The 24,816-nt window shown below is 46.6% G+C and overlaps 1 protein-coding gene across 1 annotated transcript in view; it reads left to right on the forward strand.

The window, feature by feature from the left end:
- The window catches only part of fbrsl1 (fibrosin-like 1), a 205,270-nt gene that overhangs the window by 127,851 nt on the left and 52,603 nt on the right, over nt 1-24,816 (forward strand). Inside the window, 1 exon segment of the mRNA XM_029829992.1 lies at nt 2,769-2,798. Within this exon segment, the coding sequence (XP_029685852.1) occupies nt 2,769-2,798 (30 nt within the window).

Raw genomic sequence — 24,816 nt, forward strand, 5'->3', positions numbered from 1 at the left:
ATGAGCCATTCGCTGGAGCTGGTCCCCTGCTGGCTTCCGTAGTTGCGTATGCCAGGTGCGGGTGTTGTTGTACGCTCTCCGAAGACCCTGACTGGTGTGGTTTTTTTTTGGGGGGGGGGGGGGGGGGGGGGGCTGCCGACGTCAGGCAGCTGAGAATGATCAACAATATATTGATAAATATGTTCGCTAAGTGGTTGAAATGCATCCAGCTCGGGCTTGCAACCAGCAACCATTCCCACTGCTGCTTAATCTGAATGATTTTCTTGAATAATCAGTTCATTAATCCTGGTACAACTGTGCCAGCTTTAAATATAGAAGCACACCAGCTTTTCCATCATTTTCCATAATTATCTTGAAAAAAAAATACTTTCTGTTTGGAGTTTCAGGGGGTGCAAATTTATATATTGTTGTATTGATTCATCCATCCATTCCATCATCATAAGATATACCCCCCTGCCATCGTGCGCACCCTCTGTTTTGTCCCTTTCCCCACCTGCTCCCCCCCCCCCCTCCCGCTGGGCTGCATCTCTGCCCGTCTGGGCCGCAGCTACTGTTCCTGTTTACACTCGGCTGCAGAGCGTGCTCCTTACACAAGGATGAGCCCCCCCGCCGCGCTCTTGTGATATTATTTTTCCTCCTCGCCAGCTCCAGCCTCAGGAGGCCTCATCTCTGGTGACACGGCTACTGCTGCAACAACAAGGCCAAACATGCACCCGGGGAATAGAGCGAGCCAGTTGTTCAGTTCCGTCACACGGGATTTAAACTCATCTCCAGTAATCGGGAGAAGCCCGCGACCACTGCGAGATTGCAGTTGTCCAAGAATACAATTACACCCATTTCCTTGGGGTGGGGGGGTGGGCACTGCTGGATAGAATGCCAGAGCGGTGAGGAAAACAAATGGAGGATGATTACAGGTTGTGATGTGTTCCGAGAAAAAAAAAAAAAACGGCGGACAATTAATTTGTCTGAATGTGGAGTTGATTGACAAGGAGCCTAAGCCTCTTTTCTTCCCTCATAGCCGTAGACTCTGTAATGAAAGTCTTTTGACAAGCACAAGCCGAGAAATTAGGGTTTGCAAACACCAGAACGGAGGAAGCGGCGCCTAGAAATGTGGAAAATATTTCCCAGGTATGTGGCGTCCTTGCACGCTGCTGGTGGACTTATTTTTTGATTAATGCTGATTTTCAGGTACAGCAACACGAGGTCGGGCATCATTAAAAACAAAGTTTTCGCCCAAGCAAACGTGTTTATTTACCCCTCTGCCTCGGAGTTGATGTTCGGCAAGACTCGAGCGCCTCCTTTTCCTGTATTTTCCCTCCACTTTTTTCCATTTTTTCTCCGGCCTTGCTTAAGAACCCGTCAGGCTGAACGGGAGACGTTGGCATTTCTTTGAGCTCAGCTCAACAATGCACCCTCTTTGGTCTCCAGCAACAATGGCTTTCTCTGGGAGCTTCTCCCAGCGAGGACTCCTGCTGTATCTTTTGTCATACAGGCGAATCACAGGATGCAGAAACCCCCCCAGAGTCCCTTCCCCTGGGAGACCGTGGCCACTGAGCCCTTGCGCTGATTACTCTCGTTACTTAATTAAACATTTGGACCCACCACGCTCGCCGCAAAGGGCCACTGTGCCTCCATTGACCCATTTCCCTCCTTATTGTGTCAAACTCTGAAAGGGAGTCAAACAAAATAAAGAGGGTCCACTTAAAGATGTTGCCACAGGAACTTAATTGACTGATTGATGGCGTTTTTTGTCACCGGGGGCCCCCCTCCATGTGGCTCTGCTTCAGTGGCTCAGCCTCTGGTGGATCCTGCTGTGATGGTCCTGTGGGACTGCAGCTCAGACACTCCAGTTTCTCCAACTTTTCAGAGCCCCTCCCAAAGAAATAATTAGCCACCAGAAGCAGAAGGCAGACTATTCCATGTTAGAGAATACGGCTGTGCTGGCCGGGAGCAGAAATCAGTCTTGAAATGAATAAATAGAATCCAAATAATTCAACTATCCTGTGGAAGTCAAGGTCACTGACCTAATTCTAATGACATACATTCCTGTAGCCCAAAGATGAACAAAAGCTGATGCATGTCTGAATTATGCTTTTATGGTTTGCTAAAAAAGTGTTTTTTTGACCACGAATAAGTGAGGAATGAAAGATCGAGGCCCATTTTCTTACAAGGTCTTCCCGTTTTGTTGAGGCTGTGCTTATTCTCAAGATTTTCACACTGTAACAGCAACATGACTTCACTCCTTTTCAAAGGATAAAAGTTTTAAAAAAGAAAAAGAAAAATCTGACTAACTGAACAGATGGTGTTTTGGCCTTTGGTTGTACTCGACCTGGCCAGTTTTCGGGAATTAAACCTCTCCTATTTCCTTTATTTCTGGAGACGTCTGACACACAGATGGGTTTGTCACAAGGTGGATTTTAAATACCGCACTTAATAGGAGCTGCGTTTAAGCATTCAGCAAGCCAAGCTTCCCTCCGTCCTTGAGATCTTATCGTTCAAATTTAAAGCACTCTTGAAAGGTAGAAGGAAAATCATTGAACAGGTTTGTTATAATAAAAGCTAACATACAGTATTTTTCATCCAAAGCCGCAGCAGAACTAGCAGAACGAGGAACAGCTATCGCGGATCGCTACTCTCTGCTTCTCCTCATCTAATGCAATGAAAGCTGTCATTGAAAGACGCAAAAATAACATCTGATTATGGGCTGTGGGGGGGAGGGCAAATGAATAACCCACATATTTCATGTGCCTGTCGTCTTTCTGTTACAGTGTGACAGCGAGAGTGACATTGACGACAAGGTAAGACTGCCTTTCCTGTGTTTATTCACCCGCCACTTGAAGCGTTTGAGAGATATGAATAACAAGTGAGATCACGACGGAGGAAGGAGGAGTCAGGCAAGAAAGATGGCGAGATTAAAGAAAAATGGAGAGTTGGAGGAGCTGTTTGTCTTTTTTCTTTCAAAAGAGCAAAGAATTCTCAGGAAGCGGCAACAAAAAAGTAGGAAAGGAGGATTCTGTCGTAAAAACGCCCTTCGTGAGAAGATCTATAACTCTGAAACAGTCCTAAATGTCACTTCTAATCTTCGTGAATGCGCACTTCATACCGCGCTGTTCCACTGACACCGGCAGTGAACGCCGCCATTCGTGCCTCTAATTTGATCGGAACACTTTTCAGTGGCGTTCGTGTTCCAGCGACAAACATTAATTTTCGCTCGCAAAGAAACGAATGTGGAACAAAGCTGTTTCACAAGATCTGCCTCTTTTCATCCTCCAGCAGACCACGAAGTGTCAGCCGTGGTTTGCACTTGTGTCAGGCAGCTGTGTGTGAAACAGTCGTTCCGTGGAAAAAGCTGTAAATCAGGGAGTTTCAGACACGTCCAAGTCAAACACAGAACCTTTCGCTGCTCCTGGCTGTAATTTGTAGTCCGAAAGGCCAGAGATGAGCAGGGCTGCATGGACGCTGTCGTCACGCTCGGGTGACCTTGAGGCTCCATCACCAGGATAGAACTGTTCGACAGCTGACGTATAGAATCTTGGTTATCACGTCTTCTCACTGGTTTGTTCCACACCCGGGAGATGGTCGCCTCCTGGTTACAAGATGAACCGCCTTTGGGGAACCTCGCGCTCAGTAATTCCTCCACAGTTTAGCAATTACGCCCTGGTAAATGAAGGAGATAGGGCGCCTAATCTCCTGTAAGCTCAGCTCCCCGTTCTGTGGAAACGTCTGCAGCTCCCCCTATAAATAATACATCGATAGCAGCCCCAATTTGCATTAGCTGTAGCCTGGCAAGTCAATGGGCTTTTATCTCTTTATTGAAGCGAGACGGAAACGAGGGCGGTAGCTAGTTGACATGGCGGCGAGACGTAGTAGGACTGTCACTCTCCATACGGCTCCCTGGCATCACCGAGGGGGGTCGGGATGCGAGCGATTTTTTTTGTTTTGTTTTGTTCTCCTTCCTGCCCCGGTTGCTTCCTATTTATTTGGAACCAGTTCTACTGTCAGAAATGTTGACATTTACTACAATTTAGGTCAATAATAGAATAAATAAATGAATAAAATGACATTCTTGAAGAAACTCTACAGGTAGTACATTAGACGTTAGATGTCATTACTCGGTTTCTCAATACTGACCCTTATTTGATGTTCCAACTGTTATTCTTACTTATGTCTGCAGATATTGTTTACGTATTAAGCTACTCAACAGCTCTGTTTCACCTCGTTGCATTTAAGGGTAAACGGGATTTACAGCCGCATTACTGAATCATGAAATTATTAAGTGCGGCCCGTCAGAACGACTGAATCATTAATGAGTCGAGACGAAATGAAATACGGTTTAGCATAAATGTTTTAACCCGCTTATCTTGGTTTCTTTCGAGATGTGATGCTTTGAACTATTTTTCTCTTCTCCAAGCCTCATTTTACAGTTCATTGTTTTTGTGTCGCAAGTTGTTTTTTGGAAGACACGCGACTCGAAGGTCTCATCTGCCCTCTGCTGCCCGGCTGCAGTAAATCCCTTTATAGGTGTCAGGGGTTGGTCTTTACACCATGGCTGAACTCGCGCCAGGGCTCACTACTTCATGGTTACAATAATGGACATCCTGCGTCCCCATGAGCCTAAAATTGACATATTTATATAGCGGATTAGACTGTTTATGTGTGGGTACAATAACATTGTTTAGTCTTTGCTAGTTAGCATGGTTACCATGGTTCCACTGCATTAAAAAAGAAGGTTAGAAAACACTCAATTACTGCAGATACCTCGAGGTTCTGGCTGGAGGTTAAAGCTGAGCTGACCTTTTCCTCAGAAAGACGCATAATTAAGCCGATGAGAGTTGCAAATCATCCGCAGCAAATTACTGACGAAGGAAGACAGAAATGCTTTGACAGGCCGTCGACGTGCGGGGGAATTAAAAGAACGATGGCGTAAAATTTGGCTTTCATGAGGGGAAAGACAAACACTGTCATTTGTAATTGCCCGCACTCGAGATAATTCGACAGCGATAATTTTCTGCAACGTTTTGCTGAAACAGGTGCCAGCTTTTCCCGTATCTACCCAGCGAAAACAAAGACTCCTTTCACATCAGATTATCAGCCACCTGAACACCCACATTGTCGGGATTTTACAGATTAACTTAATTAGAATATTGCTTCCAGGTGTGCCCCCGGGTTGCAGTCGCTTACATTGTGTTTGAATGAAGCTGATGAGCCGCTGCCACAGCGGCGTCACTTCAGATTGCTCAGCTTCTCGGGAAGACGGCGCCCGCGAGGTGTCAAAATGGAATCCCCGGGTCGCCTCCGGTTTCAGCACGAGGATGCTGCCAGGCAGCTCTTTCGTGCTGATGGGCTTAGCCTCGACGAAGCGGCCGGTCACACTCTGACTAGCCGGCTCTCGTGGCTGGCGTATCTCATCGGGAGCGCTGTCATCTGACGTTCACGACCGCGCCGTGTTTCACAATGTCACCCTTTCAGCGTTAAAATAACAGGGCTCACCTTGTCTCGCTTGTGTCTACACCCCAGAGGGAAACATGGGGAAGAACGAAGGATTCTTTGTGGAGGACGATGTTTACCAGTTGCGCGTAGCCGTACGAAATCGGAAGAACGGGCCTCACGTTGGGGAAACCGCTCGATGATAGAGGAAGTGTTTGTTTTCAAATCAGAGGCCACGCAATGGGACTGTGAACGTCATTCATCCCTTATCCTCGCGATGAATACTGTGAGCCAAACAAAGTCTCTGTGTGACTGTCAGTTCTTTATAATCCCCCAAACACGTGTCAGCGGAACAGCGCTCCGCAAAAAAACTGTGCGGGATGAATAGTGCTTCTGTAATTGTGCTATCTATGATGAAGAGGTGTCACGAGGACCACGTTAGATGGGACCGTGTGGGAGATATGCAGTATATAGCCTTTGTCGGCTCTGGGGACTTTACCCGTAGCAGGTTTTTGTGGCGCCACGTTTGGTCGCGTTGAGTCAGACTGTCCCTAAATATCCCATTCATGCACAAGTGCCGCTCAGATTCTACTTTCAGTCGTAATAAACATTGCAAGATTGTTCCGTCTGCCCAGCTCCCACCTGAAATTCAGCCTGCCAATTCTGTCAGTCAGACGCAGGGCCGAGATACTCAGAAGTCAAGATGGTCATTTTCTGTCATTTGAGAGGCAGAGAAAGAAATAGAGTGCGATTTATCCCTTCTCGGTTTGTTCGTGCACTCTCCTGAAGTGTCATCTTATCTCTGCTCGGCCCCACTTTGCCGTCCTCTCCGGCTCCTCCAATTTCCTTTTGTGTTCTTTCTCCTCTGCAAATAACACAGTGGCTTTCTGTCTGTGAAATATTAGCATCAGACACTTACTTTGGCTCCAGCCCTTAACATGGTGGCCTTATGTCAGGTGTGTCACCATTGCATTACGGCAGCCTCGGTGGAGGACACCCGGGTCGGCTAATTCTATTTGGTCCTATTTGCCGAGCAGTCACTCAGCAGAAAGTGTATCTGTCTCCGGGGGAGTCTCCAAGGACCATTACCACATCCTGTCTATGAGCTCTTTTATGGCTCCGGTGTAGTCATCTGCCAGCGCAGAGCATAGGTTCTGATTGACACATTAATTCCTCCTCTACTCCCTTATCTCCCCGCTGCGTTCAGAATGAATGCCATATCATTGCGTCGGAGCGCCTTATCTGTAATGGCTCGTCAGCTAATGGCATCCCTCCCAGCAGATATATTGGGGGTTATGCCCTCCGAAGCTGGTAGCGAAGCAACAAAAATCACGTGCGCTGTCGTTACGTCCCAGCAATCTTCCCCATGTTTTTTTCCCCCTTAAGTCTTACCTTCAAATGAAGAATGTCTTCTTCGTGACTGCCTCCCATACATCATTTCCAGTGATTTTCCTCCAGCCGCCATCTTGGTAAAAGCCAGAGGACAAGAGTAATATATATATATATATATCTATCTTCATGTAGTGAGGCTCTCCCTGTGTGCATATTCCTCCTCAGACCCTGCTGCTGTTTCTACTTCCAGGTTGGTCTCCAAGAGCGATCATATTCAATAACAAGCGGCGGCCACCCACGAGGCCGCTGACAATCTCAATGCTTTTTTATGGACAGGGGAAAATGGACCGGCCTAATGTTTCTGCACAAGTGATCATCCGTCCTCATCTCTTTAATGAAATTAGATTAAGTGCACCTGGGAAAGGGCTGAGGAAGCAGAATGCCTTGCCACCTCCTTTAATCTAAAACCAATTTTCCAGTAATATTCACCCCCCACACACACACACACACATACACACACACACCCTCCCCCCAAAAGCTTGGGATTCGCCAGCCCTGATTCAAAATGGAGGAGGAACGAGATGAGACCGGAGCTGACTGGTTGCATTCAGCTCCCCACAGGCACTGTGAAATTAGACCTGACACTGGCAACACAGGCCTTAATATGGAGATGTCATTTTTCTTCTCTCTTTTGTCTTCCTCCCTCACTCCCTCCCTTCTTCCTTTCTTATTCGGTTCATCCTTCCATTTACTCCAGTTTTAGCTCTCTAGGTAGGAGAATCAGAGTTTGATAGATTAACCATGACTGTTCTATTCAACTTCAATCATGTCCTGCCAGAAAGCCAACATTTAAAGTAATTAATACAATCAGTGTTTCGAAGAAAATAACGACTTTTGGCCAGACATGAACCTCTCATGACGGCCCTCACTTGCAGTTTTAAATCTGCAAACATTTATGCCCGTAGCTTTTTGCAAGATGCGCTTTAATTCCATTCCAAATCCCACGTGTTTTTTCCCTGTTTGTTTTGTTGTTTTAAATTTTGCGGTCGTCAAGCGCTACATCTGTTGTGCGTTAGCGCCCCAGAACGCGGCCATCGTTGTCTGCTTCGCCTCTGAAGCGAAGGCGGACACCCTCGGTCTCGCGTGGTTCGCGTTCAAGCTCGATCGGGGCGCAGGAGTAAGGGCACGCGCGGCGGTGAAACCCAGCCCCAGTGCATGTTGGGTAGAGGCTGACGATGACAGGGTAGAAGTTGACGCTTCCGCGGGGCCCGCCGACGGACACGGCCGGCTGACATCAGCAAAGACAACTTGTCACTAGCAATGCACGTCAAGCCGTAACGCAGGGGAAGTCAGCGCGGCGGCGGCGTCATTGATGTGGCACCCAATAGCCTGGTCCACATTCCTCCTTAAAGGTTAGCGCCGATGTTGGCAGCGGGGATGGAAATAGAAAGGCCAGGGCAAGCGAAGCCACGCCAGCCACTCAGAACGGAGGTGTGAAAACACAACATGGCATCGAGACTGTAATCTTCTTTCACTCGCCGACTCCTCGCGGCAAAGCTGTTTGTGCTGGCGGCGTCTTAATCGAAGAGATAGCCGTCCCTTTGTACGCCTCAAATCGGGACGCACGCCCCGCGCCCCTTTTTCCAATGTTCTGCTCCGCGTCTGAGAAAATCCTGTCACCTCTCAGCCACGCTCACCAGCTAGCAATCATCCTTATTGAAGGAGTTGCTGCTGCCTGGATGAACAGCGGGTTTTTTTGCTGGGTGGTTTTCACCTTGACCCGATCCATTTCACAGGTGGTTTTCCCTCAAACATCGTCTCCCCCCCCCCCCCCCCCATACGAGTGCTCCTTTTCTATAATAGGAGAGTTTTCAGCGTCGGGCAGGTGAAACGCTCGATCGCACAATTTTCTGCTCGAACTTGTCAGTTCAATGATACAGTGATAGAGAAAGCGTGGCGCGCCTTATCACAACCAGACAATTGTGGTATTACGCCACCCGCGGCGCCACATCCAAGTTGTGTTGAGTGAATCTGTGGCACACTGGGAAAAAATAACATGTTTACTGAAGGATGATGGGTCATGTTTGGATGAGTAAATGAATAACTAAAGCGGACACGTTTGAAAAGGCTTCAAATTCAAATTTGGTAGCGAATTTGCTACCAGAGGCCATTTAATTCACCGTGTTCGGTTCTTTTGGTGGCGTGACTTCATCTTATTTTCTGGCTAAGTAGAAATCGTAAAATCTGCCTGTGGAAGCGTGTTTGCTTCATGTGTCACGTCTGCGTGCAGCAGCGCAGCAGGTAACAGCAAGTGATGCGAAACATATGCAGCAAAATTAACACACAGTCCCAAAAGCCGGTCCAACTCGCGGAAATCGTCTTTAGCGTGTCCACGGGACTCGGCGCGGCATCACACAGCATTCGTTGTTTTTCAAGTGGCCTGTGTTTGAATAACAATCCCAGCCCGATACACATTTTTCCACATGAGTAATAAAAGTAAAATTGAGTCCATATTCAAGACAGATGTCCTGCAGATGCAGAAAAAAAAGACACAACTGTGTCTGTGTACGTGGATGTAAGATTTGGATGTTTCTGCTTGTGCATAAACATAATGTCTAAGTGGGTTTTTATTCAATAAACATAGTTTGGACTGTAATTACTTACACATTTCTCCTGGCTGGAAATCCAAGACTGACTTTGTGTGCATTTCGAGTTGGCGCAGCAAGACTCATGTCTGTCCAAGCTTTGGCTTGTCAACACAAGACCTCCTAATGCAAGAGGACTTGCTTTTCCTCCACAACAAACGGCATATGCAATCAAGGATAAATATAGAATTCCCCGTTGCCGTTAGGATCCAGCGCCATCAAGTATAGTGTTTCACTAAAGGAGCTTTGCTTCCTCCCAGTCCAGGAACACATAAGTCCACTGTGGCCGCGAAAAGAACGCCGGGGGAGCGTCAATTCCCTTCTCAGTCGACCGGGCTAGACAGCAACCCATAATAGTTGAAGAAATCAACACATATTAAATCTGAAGTCAGAGGCCGTTTGTTACTGTTCCGTCTCTGTTCAACAGTTGTTTCTCGCTTCAGCCAGCTTGGATGACCTTCCTCTCACGCCGCTCACGGCGGCGATGATGGACAGTAGAAAGTCTAATCGTCTCTCCGGCCCAGCGGTAGAAACAAGTTTCGGGTTTCTCCCGCGAGCCACTTGAACATCTTTAAGTTAATCTAAACACGCTGATGCTTGTGGATGTTCTGGAGACTGCCAGACCTCAAGCCCCCCCCCCGGGCCCTCGGGCCGCTCAGAAAGGAACGTTCTGTGGGCGAGTGTGTATGTGATGTGGAAAGTCAAGTTTAGGCCCAAAACACACACACACACACACACACACACACACACACACACACACACACACACACACAGAGTCCAGATGCCTTCAATTAGGCCCCAGCCAGTGCAGTCCCTCAAGTAAAAGACGGCCCGCTTTGATGTGCAGCAGCCAACGGAAAAGGTACACGGCCTGCAAGATTAGAGGAAAAAATAATTATCCTATCAAAGGTTGCTCCATAAAACTTAACAGCGTTTTTTTTTTTTTTTTGCTCTTTTTTAGCTGTGGAGGAAAGGGGAAGCAGGTATTAACGACGGCTGTCATTCATGTTTATTTGTCAGTTATTTTCCCTTTGCCTTAATTAGCAGCCACACCTGGTCCAGACGCGCAGCTCGCCGCGTCGCTTCGGTTTTTATGGACACTTGAAATCAGTTCATCATGCGGGGCTAACTGGAACAGCCCGGGCTCATACGCTCTCTGCAGCGGCTCGTTGAGGTTTAGGACCACAGACAGAGACCGGCATTAAAGTTGTCCCCCGCCAGGCACCACAGACGCAGGCGGCATGAACATCCATTAAATTAATTTGACTTCATTAGCGCAGACCTGCTAGGCCTGGGGGGTGCCCGTAGAGATGCCAGGAGGGTGGGAGTCGAGAGGGATGGCGGTTGAGTGGCACCAGCCGCTGTGCTTTGAGAAGAGCGAACACATGGCAGTGACAGGCGTAATATGGCCCCAGTTCTTACACCGGGACAGCTGCCAAACAAAGGCAACATGCGTCACCGGCTTGAGGGGAGCTCAATCAACACCCGGTTGGAGCCTTAACACCATGTGTGCCACGCCGCATCAGTTTGGGGGCCGCGGGTCATTGGGCAGCCTGTGTGTGCACACCGCAAATATGGCAGGATAAAATGATATAAAGAGCGTGCCAGCAGGTTGACCTCCCGCCATCAAGTTCTGTATCCGCCGCCAGAAACGCTCATGTTATGAGTTTACAGAGCTCCCGTCATCTGTTGTTAGTTAACCATAGCGAGCACAATCCTGTTTCAGGTGAATGCGCCTTTGTTGTCAGTCCACCTGTGTGAGTCCACACCCGCGCGCCGCTGCTGCGTCAGGATTTGGGGTTAAAATCAGCTGGAGCTCATCCAAACCGTGCACCTGAAATACAGGACCAAAGGAAGCCCCGTGTCCATATAGGAGCGCGAGGTAGCCCCAAGTCGGTGCGTGTTATGTCTGACAGCAGCGAGCGCTTTGATCAGAGGACCCCATCTGAAGCGCGCTTCCACATCTGCACATGGGGAACGAGCTGTAAACTGCCAAGAAGCATTTTAATGACACTTGGATTATAAAATGAAAGGGGGCTCCAGATGGCAGGCAGCGCAGCGGCTGCAGTTCACAGGGGAGGCTGTTTAAACTGCTTTTTTATTGATAAAATATGGGGTGAAAAATTGCGCGGGGCTTATTAGGCGTCCCACTGTGATGGTGCTCAGCTGCCCAAGCTGTTCACCGTGGCCCCAGTCCAAACATGCCTCCATAAATTTTTAGCAGTACCTTTAAATCTGTAAGATCCCTGCTTGTTAAGTTCATCCGAGCTCGCCAATACATTATTTATTCTCTGAGAGAATAAATACTGTATTCTGGTGTAGCTCATGGAGGAGCTACCGAGGTAGCGCGTTCATTATCGTTGAGCAAGAATTAGAGTTTAATCTTTGACCAGGGCAATTGCTGCCTTACTTCATTGGCTCTTCTTTTAGCACTAAAATGAAGTCGGCGTTGAGAATTCCGGACGCCGCAGTTGTGCTGAAATGGCCGTGTGGGCTTTGACATTTAGCAACTGGCTGCTCTGGTGGCCCAAAGCAAGGAACAGATGGATATAGTGTGAATGGACTGCTAAGTTAGAACCTAAATATCATGAATAGAAATCTACTGCCATGAAAGTACGAGAGGCGACCCTGAAGAGAGTGCAGAGTCGAAACCGATGCTTTGATAATGGATTTGCTTTTAGCGATGCCATCTCGATAAATGCATACGTAAAGGTCACGATAATTCATCCACGACGCATCTTCCCCTCCCTCTTACCTTTAGGCATAATAATTAGGTTTTAGAAGATTTACATTGATGCAATTGAAATCAAAGTGTCACCTTTTGATTTTGTGTCTCCCCCTAATGTGACTTTACAGTAAACTGTTCTCATGCGCTTCTCGATCTGGGCTTTAAATTGAATTTGCCTCAGATGTGAACGGGCCTGATTGAAATGCTGGTTGAAAATCACGGCCTCAATAAAAGCCATCGCTGAAAGCAATCTCCACTCCATCAAAACCCATAGATGTCACACGCGGAGCTCTTCTCTCCACAGATTGGGCCCCTCGCTGTTGAGCTATGTTGTTAGCCATGCTCTCACTGCTAATTTAAAACCCTTTTAAGCTGTTATGGCTAAAAAGCTGCCATAATGGCCCTGCAAAAAAGGGAAGCTGGCGTTTTATTATCGTGCCTTACGGAAAACAGCCGTCCCCGGCTTATATTCCATAACAACCACAAATGCCAACTGACTTTGCCCCCAGTTCAGCGCTCACAAATGTTGTTTAATCGTATTATGTGACTTAAAAACGGGGAGTTTTCCTGCAAAGACTTGTGGGTTTTCGCACTCCTGCACACAGACACACACACCCGCAGAGAGAAGGGTAGCAGACAGTCTAATAGACTCATTTGTAATTGCCACGGAGAATGAAAAAAGTTGTCATTCTTGTTCCGTGCTGACGTAGGGTGCCATTTCTGCGCCAGACTGCCATGTTCCTTCCCTCCTTCCTTCTCTCCTACAGTCGCTCTTTTTCCCCCCCCCGTCCTCCTCGGAGAATAGTTGGAAAAGGAGGTGATGGCAGAGACGCTTTTGGCACATTCTGCAGCTCAAAGCTCCTGGCTGTGTCTATTCTTTTACTTTAGCCGGACCCCCATGGCGTCCCCACCTCCCCTGCTTCTTTACCTTCACAGGGATCCCATAGGATGGAAGAGTGAAAGTATCTCTGATGCGTTTGAAGTGCAGGACAGATGGGGGGCTCCAGGGACCGTAAAAAATGAATCGAGGCTAGTAATAGGAGAGATGTTTGAATCCTCTCCCCTATAAGTTATTTATCAGGGGCCCTTAGTGGTGGAGGAAGACTTGAGAGTGCTCCCTTAATGTAGCATCTGATGAGTGCTGGAGGGGGTTCTGTTCCAGGAAACACTGCTGTAAAACAGGAGGGGAACATTAGCAGGGAAGTCTCCGAGGGCCCAGGCAAAGAAAAGGAACATAGCAAATGGCGGCTCTTTCCCAGCATGCAACACAGGACAAAGATGAGAGGTGTACAAGATGATGTCCCAGCGCATCCCCCCTCCTCCTCCACCAGAAATATTACACAAGGTGCAGATTGGGGTGTTCTCTACCACAATTCCTGTCAGGTTAGAGATGATATGTGTTATATTTATACGTGTCATTTCACCCAGAATGTTGGTATTAATAACCCATCAGATTGTTTACATCAACATAAGAGTCACAAACGGGTTAAACCAGGAAGTAAGTGATCACCAGAGACCAGTGGCCTCTGAACCAATCACTGGAGCTAATAAAGACTAGCTAATGACACAGTTGCTTTGTTTGTGCTAATTGCTCTCTCTGGACCTCGCTGTCACTGCTGTCTGTCACCAAGTGTGCACAGTTCAAACTGCGGCCCCGGCATCTGAGCCAGGGGCGCCACCGGAGACCGCCGTCCTCTGGGTGTGCCTGTGCTGTAGAGACGGGATGAAAACATTGCCAGATTTGTGTTTTGTTCTGGCAGACTTACACCACCTATCTATTCTCAACACCGAGGTCAAATTAATCTCCGGAGATCATAAATATAGCATAGTGCTCCACTCCATTTATGTAACGTCGACAACGTGTGAGTGATGCTGTTCGCGCACAGTTACCGACGCATCCATAATCGGTGTTTTGTAACCTCAGCAGCGCCATCAGCAAAAATGTAATGCCTGTTTTTAATGGGGGAAGCATTTTCTGAACGCATTGCACATTTTATAGATTTTTAAAATGTTAGCATTGAGCACACTTAAAAACACTGGCTGACCTAATATCTACATTAAGCCACCAATATCAGCCTCCAAAAACACAAAAACATCACCTGACGTGCATGACATGCAGATGCAGCGGTGGCCATTTTGAAGCAGTAACGCATGGCACCGCATTACAATGGGCTGCGATTTGCATATCATTTCATGTTTGGGATATTAGATTAATGGCTTTTGACTGCTGTGATGAATACTAATTTAGCCTTAAATCATGTCACTGTTCAGACATCATCAGCCTGCCCAAAAGGCAGCCGAGCAGCTAAGCAGCTAAGCAGCCAGACATTTTATAAGGTCAGCTAACTTCCCCAGTCAAGCATTTCCTGTTGCCCGTGCATTGGATAAAGGATATAGGGGACCACCGTGAGGGTCAGTGTGGTCTCCATTTACCTGAGCAGACAATAAAATCGGGGCCAGAAACAACTGGGGAAAATTCTTCATGTTGTGGTGGCCCCGGCCCCTCCCCCCGTGCCCCCAGTTTGACTCCCAGCGTGTTTGTCTCTGGCACAGGCAGCTTCTGGCTCGCCGACTGAAGTGACGTTAACGTTGTGTGAAAAGGCTACAGAGACGGGCAGGAAAGCAGAGCATCACGCAGCGGTTTCATGTCGTGACAGACTGTTTTGATTCACTGCGACATGCTGCACTGTTAAACCACTGTTCTCAAAGGGTGTGAACTGGGAGTAATGGGAATATGTAAAACACAGCTGCTCATTGGCGGGTTTCTTTAGCAACAACTGTTTATTTTGAGACTGGAAAGGGAAAATATGACCGTAGCTTTACTTTTTGAATTGATATAAGATTACTTGGAATGAATTCTATAAAAAAGCAGACAAATACACTACACAGATACTCTGAATGGTAATAAACGAAAAAAAAAAATCAAACCATTTGTGACCTAACCGAGCTAAATGCTAGGCAACAGACGCCGCCGCAGTGTACCAGTGGCGCCTCATTAAGAATTATCCAAGTGCACTTGAATAATTGCCAGAAAGGAGTTGAAATCAAGCCTTAATTTCTCATTTATCTCTGATGAACACTTAACATTGAATATTGTAATTAATTTACCAGTTAAAATACAATTATATGCCATTGTCGGATGCAGCTGGAACTGTATCAGACTCCTTGTTTATGGTGGCATAAAGCTAAACTCTTATCTGAGATTCATATTAAATAATTCCATAACTTTATGGATATCCATGGTCTCCATTTGGCTTGTTTTTTTGGCTGAAGCGCTTATTTCTCATATTTCCTCACAGCGTCTGTATATGTCTATTGGTGTGTGTCGCTTCATGTGTTCTCCTGAGAGGAGACAGCTAGCCAGCAGTATGGAGGCAGGAGACAGGTGGGGGGTGTCCAGAGGGAGCTGTTTGATTGATGTGTTTTGGGGGTAGAGCAAAGTGGGAGGGGGGGGGGGCTTTTGAGGATGATGAGGGGATGGAAGCTTGATGGGACTCCACTGTGGGAGGGAGGCAGGGCTCTTAAGTGGGGGAGGAGGGGATGGGGGCCTTTAACAAGCAGTAGATTGTTAGTGACAGGCAGATACTTCAACACTTAAAGTAGAAGGTTTGATTTAATCACAGAGCTGTCATTTGTTATTTGTCTGGCTTGCTCCACCGAGGCTACGGCTGATCAACTGCCTCGTCCCAAGAGAGCCCCTTTTCCCCCTGTAATGTCTAAATCCCCAGCACAAATTACAGGCCTGCACCACCTCCCATCCCCACCCCTCCTACTCTTCTAGCTGATTCCATCCTGCCATGTTACAAGACGAATGCTGGAGTCGGGGCTTCGAAGAGACAAGGAGGTGGCTTGGCAGGATATGAACTGAAGAAGAAACCACAGAAGAAGGGGGGATGTAATGGCCTGAGGGCCACTAAAGATCATTAATAGGACTGTCAGTGAGGTTGCCAGTTGGTTAGTGTTTCATAAATTAGAAATGAGTCCCTCCCTCCTTGCAATTCTAGTTCATTAATAATGCCTGCTGTGGCTATTTTGTTGCAATGCACTTTTAAAGGAGAGGCAGACAGGTTGGGGGGGCGGGGGGGCTGACTTCTCTGTTTCCTTTGCTAATTCTGCAAGACAGCATTCCAAATCAACAATGACCGTCCAGCATCACGAACAGTGAGGCAGTCGACCCCACCACCAATCAGAACCTTTGGAAAGACGGCTGAGGAGAGGCCTTAATGCACTCGAACGCCCCACCATGTCCGCCTCCCTATTATTACTGAACATTTGCTGCAGAAAAGAATCTGGCTTCGTTCCACTCTTCTTTTGTGATCAGAGAAATCACAGGACTGACAAATTCAGAGGGTCAGTTGTTAAACCAAGACAGACAGAAAAGAGGTTCTTTGGGGATGGGGGATGGGGGGGTTACCCTGCAGGTAGAAGCATTGCCTTTTAATTAGGGTGAAAGGATATAATTCTTTAATAAAGGCCAGGGGCTTGGCCACTGCTGCGGCTGATAGCAGTCAATGCTGCTCATTACCCTTCCCTCCTGCTCTCCTCTCTCAATGTGACTCCGCTCTGTGAGGGCAGAGATAAAAGGCTCAGCCAGGTCACAAAGTGGAGGAGGGTTTCTCATCCACCTACCTACCAGAACCCATTTTTCTTTCTCCACTTTCACCCCTCTCTCGCCCGATTGTTCCTTTAATTTTTGTTCTGCAGACCTCTTTCCTGACCTTGTCCCATTAGTCAACTGTTACCTGGTTCCGATTCTACCCAGATTAAAGAGGTTGGATATTTAACTAATATATTTAAATGTCAGAAATGCAACAGGAATACAAATTCAGTCGTTATTGTGATTAGGGTCAGTTGTCTGGTTAATTTTTTGGCCAAATGTTGGTTTTAAAACTCCGATTTAAAAAAAAATTGCACATTTGAGTAATCCTGAACTGTCCCCTGGCGCTCCCAAACACTGCGATAGGTCAAACCAACGTGACATATTTGTTACTGATTGCTCTTGAACGTATCTGCAGATTGCAGTACAAAATGTTCTGGTGAGGGGAGTTCTGGTTCTTCTTAGACATCAAACACGGTCGTGAGAGTGACAAGGAACGGAGAGAGAAAGTATGACAGAGAGAATAGCAGGAGGCCAGCAGCCCAAGAGCCTTGATGTATGATTTTATTCATCCGTCCTTCCTGTTCCTGATTAGGGGCCTTTATACTGTGATCGATTGGCTAGCAGACCAGGCTCAAATCAAAGGCAGACACTGTATGTGCTGAGTGAGAGGGAAACACACGGAGGCATTAGAGTCCTGTGGCTCAGAGGTGCACAGCAAGAGGTTGATTCATTTTGTGCCGGCCAGCTAGGGAATGCAACATCAGGGGATTGTGGGATGATGAAAGGCAATAGCAGACACTTACTTGCTGATGGGTAGAAATGCACATGTGTACTTCCTGTCAGTACATATGGAACTATAGATCCAGATAACCCTGACTTTGAGCAGCTCCTGTTTCAACGTTGTCATCCCTCCGCTCAAACAACAAGGCCATTCTGTCCAATCACCAAACAGACATGCCTGATCTCCCGAGCCTTCGGTTCCCCACATTTTCCTACACCTCATCCAGCCTTTCTACATCTGTGCCAACAACTTACAGCTTCCATTCACTTGGGATGAGCCCCAGTCTTTAAGGGATGAACCCACTACAAACAATTTATGATGGCGTACTAAGGAAGTCAGATCTTTTCTCCGTACCTAGGGGACCTTTTTTCTCCCCCACTCATTTGCAGAGCTGCCAAAAGAACATTCTGATTTGTAATCTCTGGCTGGGGGAACGGTAGACAGACAGACACATGTGCACAGTGCACATTTGTTTTCCTGCTCTTGACCTAAGATCGACTGCAGAGATGTGGAAAGAGAGCAAGAGAAAGGCAGTCTCACAACAGATGGTTCTCCTTAAGGAGCTGAGATGAAACTCTTTGTGTTACAAGTGCTCTCTGGTCCTTTTTTTAAGACTCCAATCGGTTCGGGCTCCCCTGCTGGGCTTGATTCCAATGTGTTAAAGCCAAATTAGTGCACAGACACACACACACACACTTGGCGATCTGATGAATGGTCTCACCTGTCTTCTTCCTTGGAGTTATTGAACAAAGTCTGAATCAGGGCTAATAAACTGTCCATGGATTTGTTCTGCAATCAAGCTGGAATTATGGTTCCCGTCATTTGACACTTTATGGGCTGCACTGGGACTATGCTTATTTTTGTTTCAGACAAAGGGATACAAATCACTGTAATGGAACATTCTCGTTTCAACTGTGTGTAATGCCATTATGTGCATCCAATCAAAATGTAATGTGAGCTGATATATTTAAAGATATTGGCTACTGGTAATTCATTGGCTTTAATAAATGATCAATGTGCACGTCCCTCCCAGCTGCTTGTTAAAACTGATACCCGGAGCCTCAAACAGATTGACGTGAAATGTGACTCTTGGAAATGGAGTGTATCTCGCAGGAGGGGCCTGTCTCTGGGGGGGTTGGGGAGACTGCATCCACGGCAGAGTGATGGCATCACTTCTAAAAAGCGCGCACACTCGTGACAAGTAAACTGAAATCATCATTGATGTTATTTATTTTCAAATGTTCCCTGCTTGACAGGCGACATCTTGTTTGGCACTCATCCCGAGGGAGGCCGTGGTGCTCCGCGCTCCACGGCTCCATCACACGCAGACAGCCGTTCTGTGCTGACACCAAAGGAGCGGGACTCACCAGAGACTCGCTCTGGAATTTGTCACAATCCGGCACCACAATGAAGAAAACACAATTGCGCTCGGCTCCTTGTTTACACACATCCAGATCTGTCGCGATGCTTCCTTCCCACCTTAGCATCTGCCATCATGCAAGATTGTTTGCCCCTCCTCCTCCTCCAGAAAATGAAAGTCCATTAAATATCTTTTTTTCCCTGAGATAAATGTCAACACGTTTAATGTGTGGAAAGTGTGTCTGTTGTCGCAAATGCTAAAGCACCAACTTTATGTCCCTGATTTAGATGACGGGAAATTGTGGCGTAAAGAATGTACATTTCCGAGCAAAATCTTTTAATCATCGGATCACATGATCCGACAGCGTTTGTATCGCAATGTTTTTTTGTTTTTTTTTTAATCAAACCATTTCCAGTTATGGCATCACAGTCCACCAAATATAATCCGACTCGCAGTCCTTTGGATATCTCTCCACGGTAAGCTGTATTCTTTCTTTTTCTTGGTCTGGCTCATCTTCTCATTTGTACATGGTCTCATTATCAGTCAGTAGCTGTCTGGCTTTAGGGGGGGCCATACAGATGAAAAAGTGAGCATGGTGCTGGGCAGGTAAACCAGCCATTAGCCAGGACCAGGACCCAAATCCATCTGTCAAACGTGCCTCCACCGAGGGCTGTCAGGGAGCATATTACCAAACTGGAGCCCCTGCAGAGATCGGTCCTCTGACTCCACATCACACTCACCAGGCTGGCCGCCCAAGGTGCTTCCGACAGTCGTCAACAAAAAGCCCCCAGCTTGCACTCGTTCGATTGGCTCATTAATAAAACAGCCTCCCCCGGGAGCAGGGTGCATGCTCCAATGCTCTGGACATAGCTCTTTCCACCTAATGGGCCAGCCGGGAGAGGCCTTTGTCTACCCACGACTCCCTCACATCCTTCAACATGTCAGACCAGACAATACAAGGAAGGATGGAGGGCTTTGATTCTGTAAAGCCCAGATCATGTTGTATGTGAGCCCAGGCTGGGGCCCAGTATTTACCATGGGCCTCAATGTGTCTTCAGGCAGGCAACTGCTTAAGTTCCATCAATACCACTTATCCTCCCTTGGCTGAACCAACTCAGTTGTGTCTCCGCTCAAACTGATCCTGGGCCAGCTGGCATGTGTCACCGCAGTAAAACTAGGCGCAAGTTTTGCGGTTCTTCCCAACATATCCAGCTACTTTTGTTCATCCTTCCTCCATGTTTACTCCAGTCTTTCTGGTTTTGATTTCTTTCCTTCCTGCTTGAATGATCAGCCTTTCTGTTTTACTCTTTTGCTGATAGGAATGAAGGGTTGGTGCATTTTGGTTGGTGCAGGACATACTATAAATCCTACAAGAGGAGTCCCCCACAGGTCTCATCCAAGCCTACAGAAAAGTACATAAGCAAATGTAAACCATTTGCATAAAGGAACATTTGATCTCCTTATGGATAGTATCAAATTTATAATACTGGTTTGAGAAAATCCCTTGTGGATTCCTGCTTCAGCATATAATCTCAAAAAATACAATAGAAGCCCCACGGAAAGTCAAAGACCTAAAACGTTATTGTGATGTAAGTTGGAGCCTTGGAGGGTGAGCTTTAGTGTATTTTCAGTCCCACCTCTCCTAACTTCTGCAGGAGGTGGTGCTCTCCATTTTTGGAAGGCAGTGGCTTGTTTTTCTGCACACAGCTCCAAAATGAAATCTCCAGGGAATCCAGAGCTGCTTTGACGGCAGTTTGGTTACCGCCATTACCATAGATATCTACTTCCTGTGTAATGGAAAGAGAACACCCCTAGAAAGTGCAAAATTGCCACCGTAATAACACCAGAAACAACTCAGGGAATCGGTGTCTCCCCTCAGTTATTAGCTTGAGGAAACCGGGTAGAGATTTATAACATCCCCTGATGACTTGGAACAGTTTTAGTCACTTCCATATGTGACCCCTAAGGTGGGTGCTTGACAAGGTCCTTCCAGGCCGATTAGACTTCCAGCCTCTAGCTGAGAGGCCTGTCTTGTTGGCAGCTTGGGGCCAGCCATAGCTTAGCCTCTTGAGCTCAATTGGTAAAGATCACACATGTAGAGGCCCAGTGAGGGCAGCCAGTGACTGGGAAGCTGCCGTCGGTGAGGCCCTCCTCCCTGACACTGGGTTTACTGTTACTCTCAGTGCCTTGAAGAGGAAATAACAGAGGCGCCAATTAAAGCTTTAAGACATTAAATAAAAACCCTCTGTTGTTGCCTTTAAAACAGCCCAGTTAATGCTTGTTTGTCTTTACGACGGAATCCCAGTCGGTTGCCATACCTCTGCTTTCTATTAAAGAGCGATGGAGTGGTTTCGTCTCAAGTTTTTCCCGTCTCCTCACACAGTCTTCCCTCTGCTTTCCAGCTTGAGGTTGATTGCTGTATAAACAGCCATTTTTATTGCTGAAATACATACTGTTAGAAGGGAGGAAGTCCAGGTTTTATGGCTTTTTGAGGCAATAAACAACTTATCTCTGTGAATATTCACATGCTATAACGCGTATAACTGATGGTATGCCGGTTGGGTTTAAGTAATTTTGTCATTCTCGATATAGGTACGTGCCACACAAGAGGCCTTCCGGTCTCACCATTAGCCATGAGACATCGTGGTGTATGTGACTTCCCCGTAGCTTTATCGTTCCATAAATGTCAGACATTCACATTTTTCTATTCACTTAAGTGGGGTTCTTTTATTGAACCTTGATCATTTTCATGACTGCACAGTTCCATGTAATTTTTTTGTTGTATTTCTACTTTTTTAAAGTATGTCACTCCACTCTAATGCAGCACAGCAAGCACACACCTAGCTTGGGGATTTCTGAGTTATTGAATTCCGATAACCTGTTAAGTCTCTCTGAAAGGAGACACATATGGTTTGTGTGGCATTGATATCATATTTAAAAAAATAAATCAAATTCAATCACTTCATTTTCCATACACTGACTAAAGCTGAGGCATGAAGTTATGACACCCCTGCAGCATGTCCACGAAGGCTCTGCCCAACAAAGGAACAAAAGACCTGTATTAAACTGATGTCAGAGGCCCCCAGCGCCTGTCTCTGGAGCTGTATTGGTGTAATTAGCCGGGAAAGCCCTTCCACCCGTTTTCTATCGACCCTCTCCTTCACCCCTTCTGGCCACGGGGAGGGCCAGAGTAGCTCACTTGGGGGCCCAGAGAGGTTGGCCATTCAGGGTACGTCCCCAGGGAAGACAGGGTTAGAAGTCACAGCGGGCCTGTGGCCAGATGAAGGAGGGAGCTGCGATGCAAAGAGGCTTTCCTGGCATCATGGCTGAGCTCCCTGAGCTAAAGTGCCTTATCCATATTACATGCACCAAGGCCTCGCAGATTAGCAGCCGTCTTCATCAAGATGAGTTAAAACCTATCAATTTGAGGTGGCGTATGAATCCTGAAGGAAAATTGCCTTTTACCAAGAACTGCTGAGAAGACGTTTAGTTCTAAGGTTCTTTCTAGGTTAAGATATTCAGGTTGAGAACCTTAACCTCTGATGTGGAAGCCATTAGTTTAGAGGGCAAGGGTCTTCTGGCTAAGGATAGGGGATTTAGGCAACTAACATCTGCAATTAGGTACTAAAATAGAAACCATTTGACTGGTTTTAATGTCTTAACTCATTTGTGGTGACTCTTCTAACCTGGCTGAGGTCTGCTAACTATGCTGGAGTGGTAAAATGTGTCGCTTCGTGCAGCTTCACAGACTTTTTGAGATCCTGAAACAATGCGGCCTTAAGTCATGATTTCAGTGGAACTGCTTTTCATAAAAATGAGCTGCTGTTCAGTAAAGACAAGTCACCACCGATGTGCTATAAATGGTTGAAATCTAATTTCAGCAATTTTCTTAGTCTGTTTATCAATTTGTCATTAGCTCGGAAGATATTCCACATGAGTTCAGTACAAAGGCAGCATTCTCCAGCAAAATCCAAAACAAGAATATTACAAGGGGTGTGTGTGTCTGTGTGTGTGTGGTGTCAGACACTAATTTCTTTAAACAGTCATGGCATTCCTGCATAACCGCTTTAAAGTTTTACTTTGTGTAATGATCATTGTTTGGTTGGTTTTATGGTCACATCATTCTTCCAGATTTGAAATGTTCCTTTTTTATATAGTGTGTATGAAGAATATGCCGGACGGAGTGGCTGTCACCAGTTTTTAGTTACAACGGTGTCTTTTTTTAAGTGCTCGACCATGCGCTGTTCTACAAAATCATCTGTGTAACAAACAAATCTGCTACATTAAGTTTCCTCTCGTGTGTGTGTGTGTGTGTGTGTGTGTGTGTGTGTGTGTGTGTGTGCGTGTGTGCGTGTGTGTGTGTGTGTGTGTGTCCTAACAGCTCCTGGGAGATCTCCCACAACTAGATTTGGTCATGGTTTTGGCAGTGTTGGGAGCCACATTTCACCTGACAGCAATTAGATGACGTGTGGTATGTTTACCGAGGTTTTCCAAGTAGACTGGAGTTTTAGCAAATATGACGCGAGCCACAACTGAAGAGATTACAGTAAACAGCTGACGTCTTAGTCTGTAATCTAATTTTCTGTCTGCTGTTCGAAATTTTTCATTTTGATGGTAATTTGATATTGCTAACTTGATTTAAATCATTTACTTACAGTTAATTTATATTTTGCAAACTGGACTTTTTTTAAAACATCCTTCTTATTGTTTCCTGCCCTGGCTTGATGTGTTATTAGATTATTGAGCCGCTTATGGTCTCGTCTATACCAAGAAGCAGACGGCTTGATGGATTCTATCATGAGATAATCATTGAAAAAGCATTAGCGGGCGAACTGGAAAGACTTTCAAGATCAGCCAAGAACGCAGCTATGTAGAAAACTCTTTTTATTTTAACTGCAGGAAGAACTAGGCCGTGCACATGAAAGGTAGTACACAGTGTTCTGGCACTGCATCCCTGATGAGACAAAACTGTGAATCAATAAAAGTGCACTGGGCATAGTTAAACCACCCACCATCTTGGTCTTTTTTTGAACGTGAGGGAATCCGGCAGCCATTTTGTCTTCCTGTTTCCCGAATGGCTCCAGTGCAAAAGCAGCCGCCTGTGCATGGAGTTAATTAAGCCATAGTTTTAGAAACATAACTGATTAAATCATAGAGTCAAAATAGAAATTGCGTCGCCCCAGCAGCTGTGTCTTACTGAATTAAAACAAGTGGCATCCTCTGCTGCTGAAAGGATATGTTAATAAGGCCTTGAATGCAATCAGATTTTGTTGTTTTTGTCCTTTTTTTAAGACCGTGTGCTTCTTTCCCCCCTGTACTCTTTTCCTCAAGGGGTCTTATTATACACTTCTCTAACACCAGAGAGTTTGTGTGCGACGCAGTGGGAAGTCAAAAGACCCTCCCCCCAGCTCCCTTAAATCTGTCAAAGCATCTGCCTCATCCACCCTGGAAAATCCTTTGACGTGTGGGGCTAAAGAGCAGAGCCTTGTGTATCATTCATGAATGTTGGTGGATTTCCATATCTGACACTACACTGAATGGCTGCTGGGAGCACTTGTGCCCACATTCGGTCCTCCGTGGAGAAATGTGGCAGCATATGGTGACCGTAGAGACGCTGCATGTGCACAACTGTGCTCCGGCATGAAATCAGACGATCTCACCAACACTGAGGACGTTCACAGTTGTGTATCTACAGTACAATACCACTCAAGCATGTCCATGTGCAGCCCGCACGCAGGAATGTAGTCTAAAAGTGCCCTCTGTGTTTACCGTCCTCACTCCGTCTTCCTCCCACTCTTGCTGCTCTTTTCCCTCGCTGACCCCATCTCTGCGGCACCACCATACGGCGAGGTAATGATGAGAAATGGAGTTATAATGCCAGTTGTTAAACCTCGGGCCACACAACAAATGTGCTTCAGAGACCCCTGCATTTGTCTCTGAATG

This window comes from Takifugu rubripes, chromosome 21, assembly GCF_901000725.2.
Source record: "Takifugu rubripes chromosome 21, fTakRub1.2, whole genome shotgun sequence".
Classification (NCBI taxonomy): domain Eukaryota; kingdom Metazoa; phylum Chordata; class Actinopteri; order Tetraodontiformes; family Tetraodontidae; genus Takifugu; species Takifugu rubripes.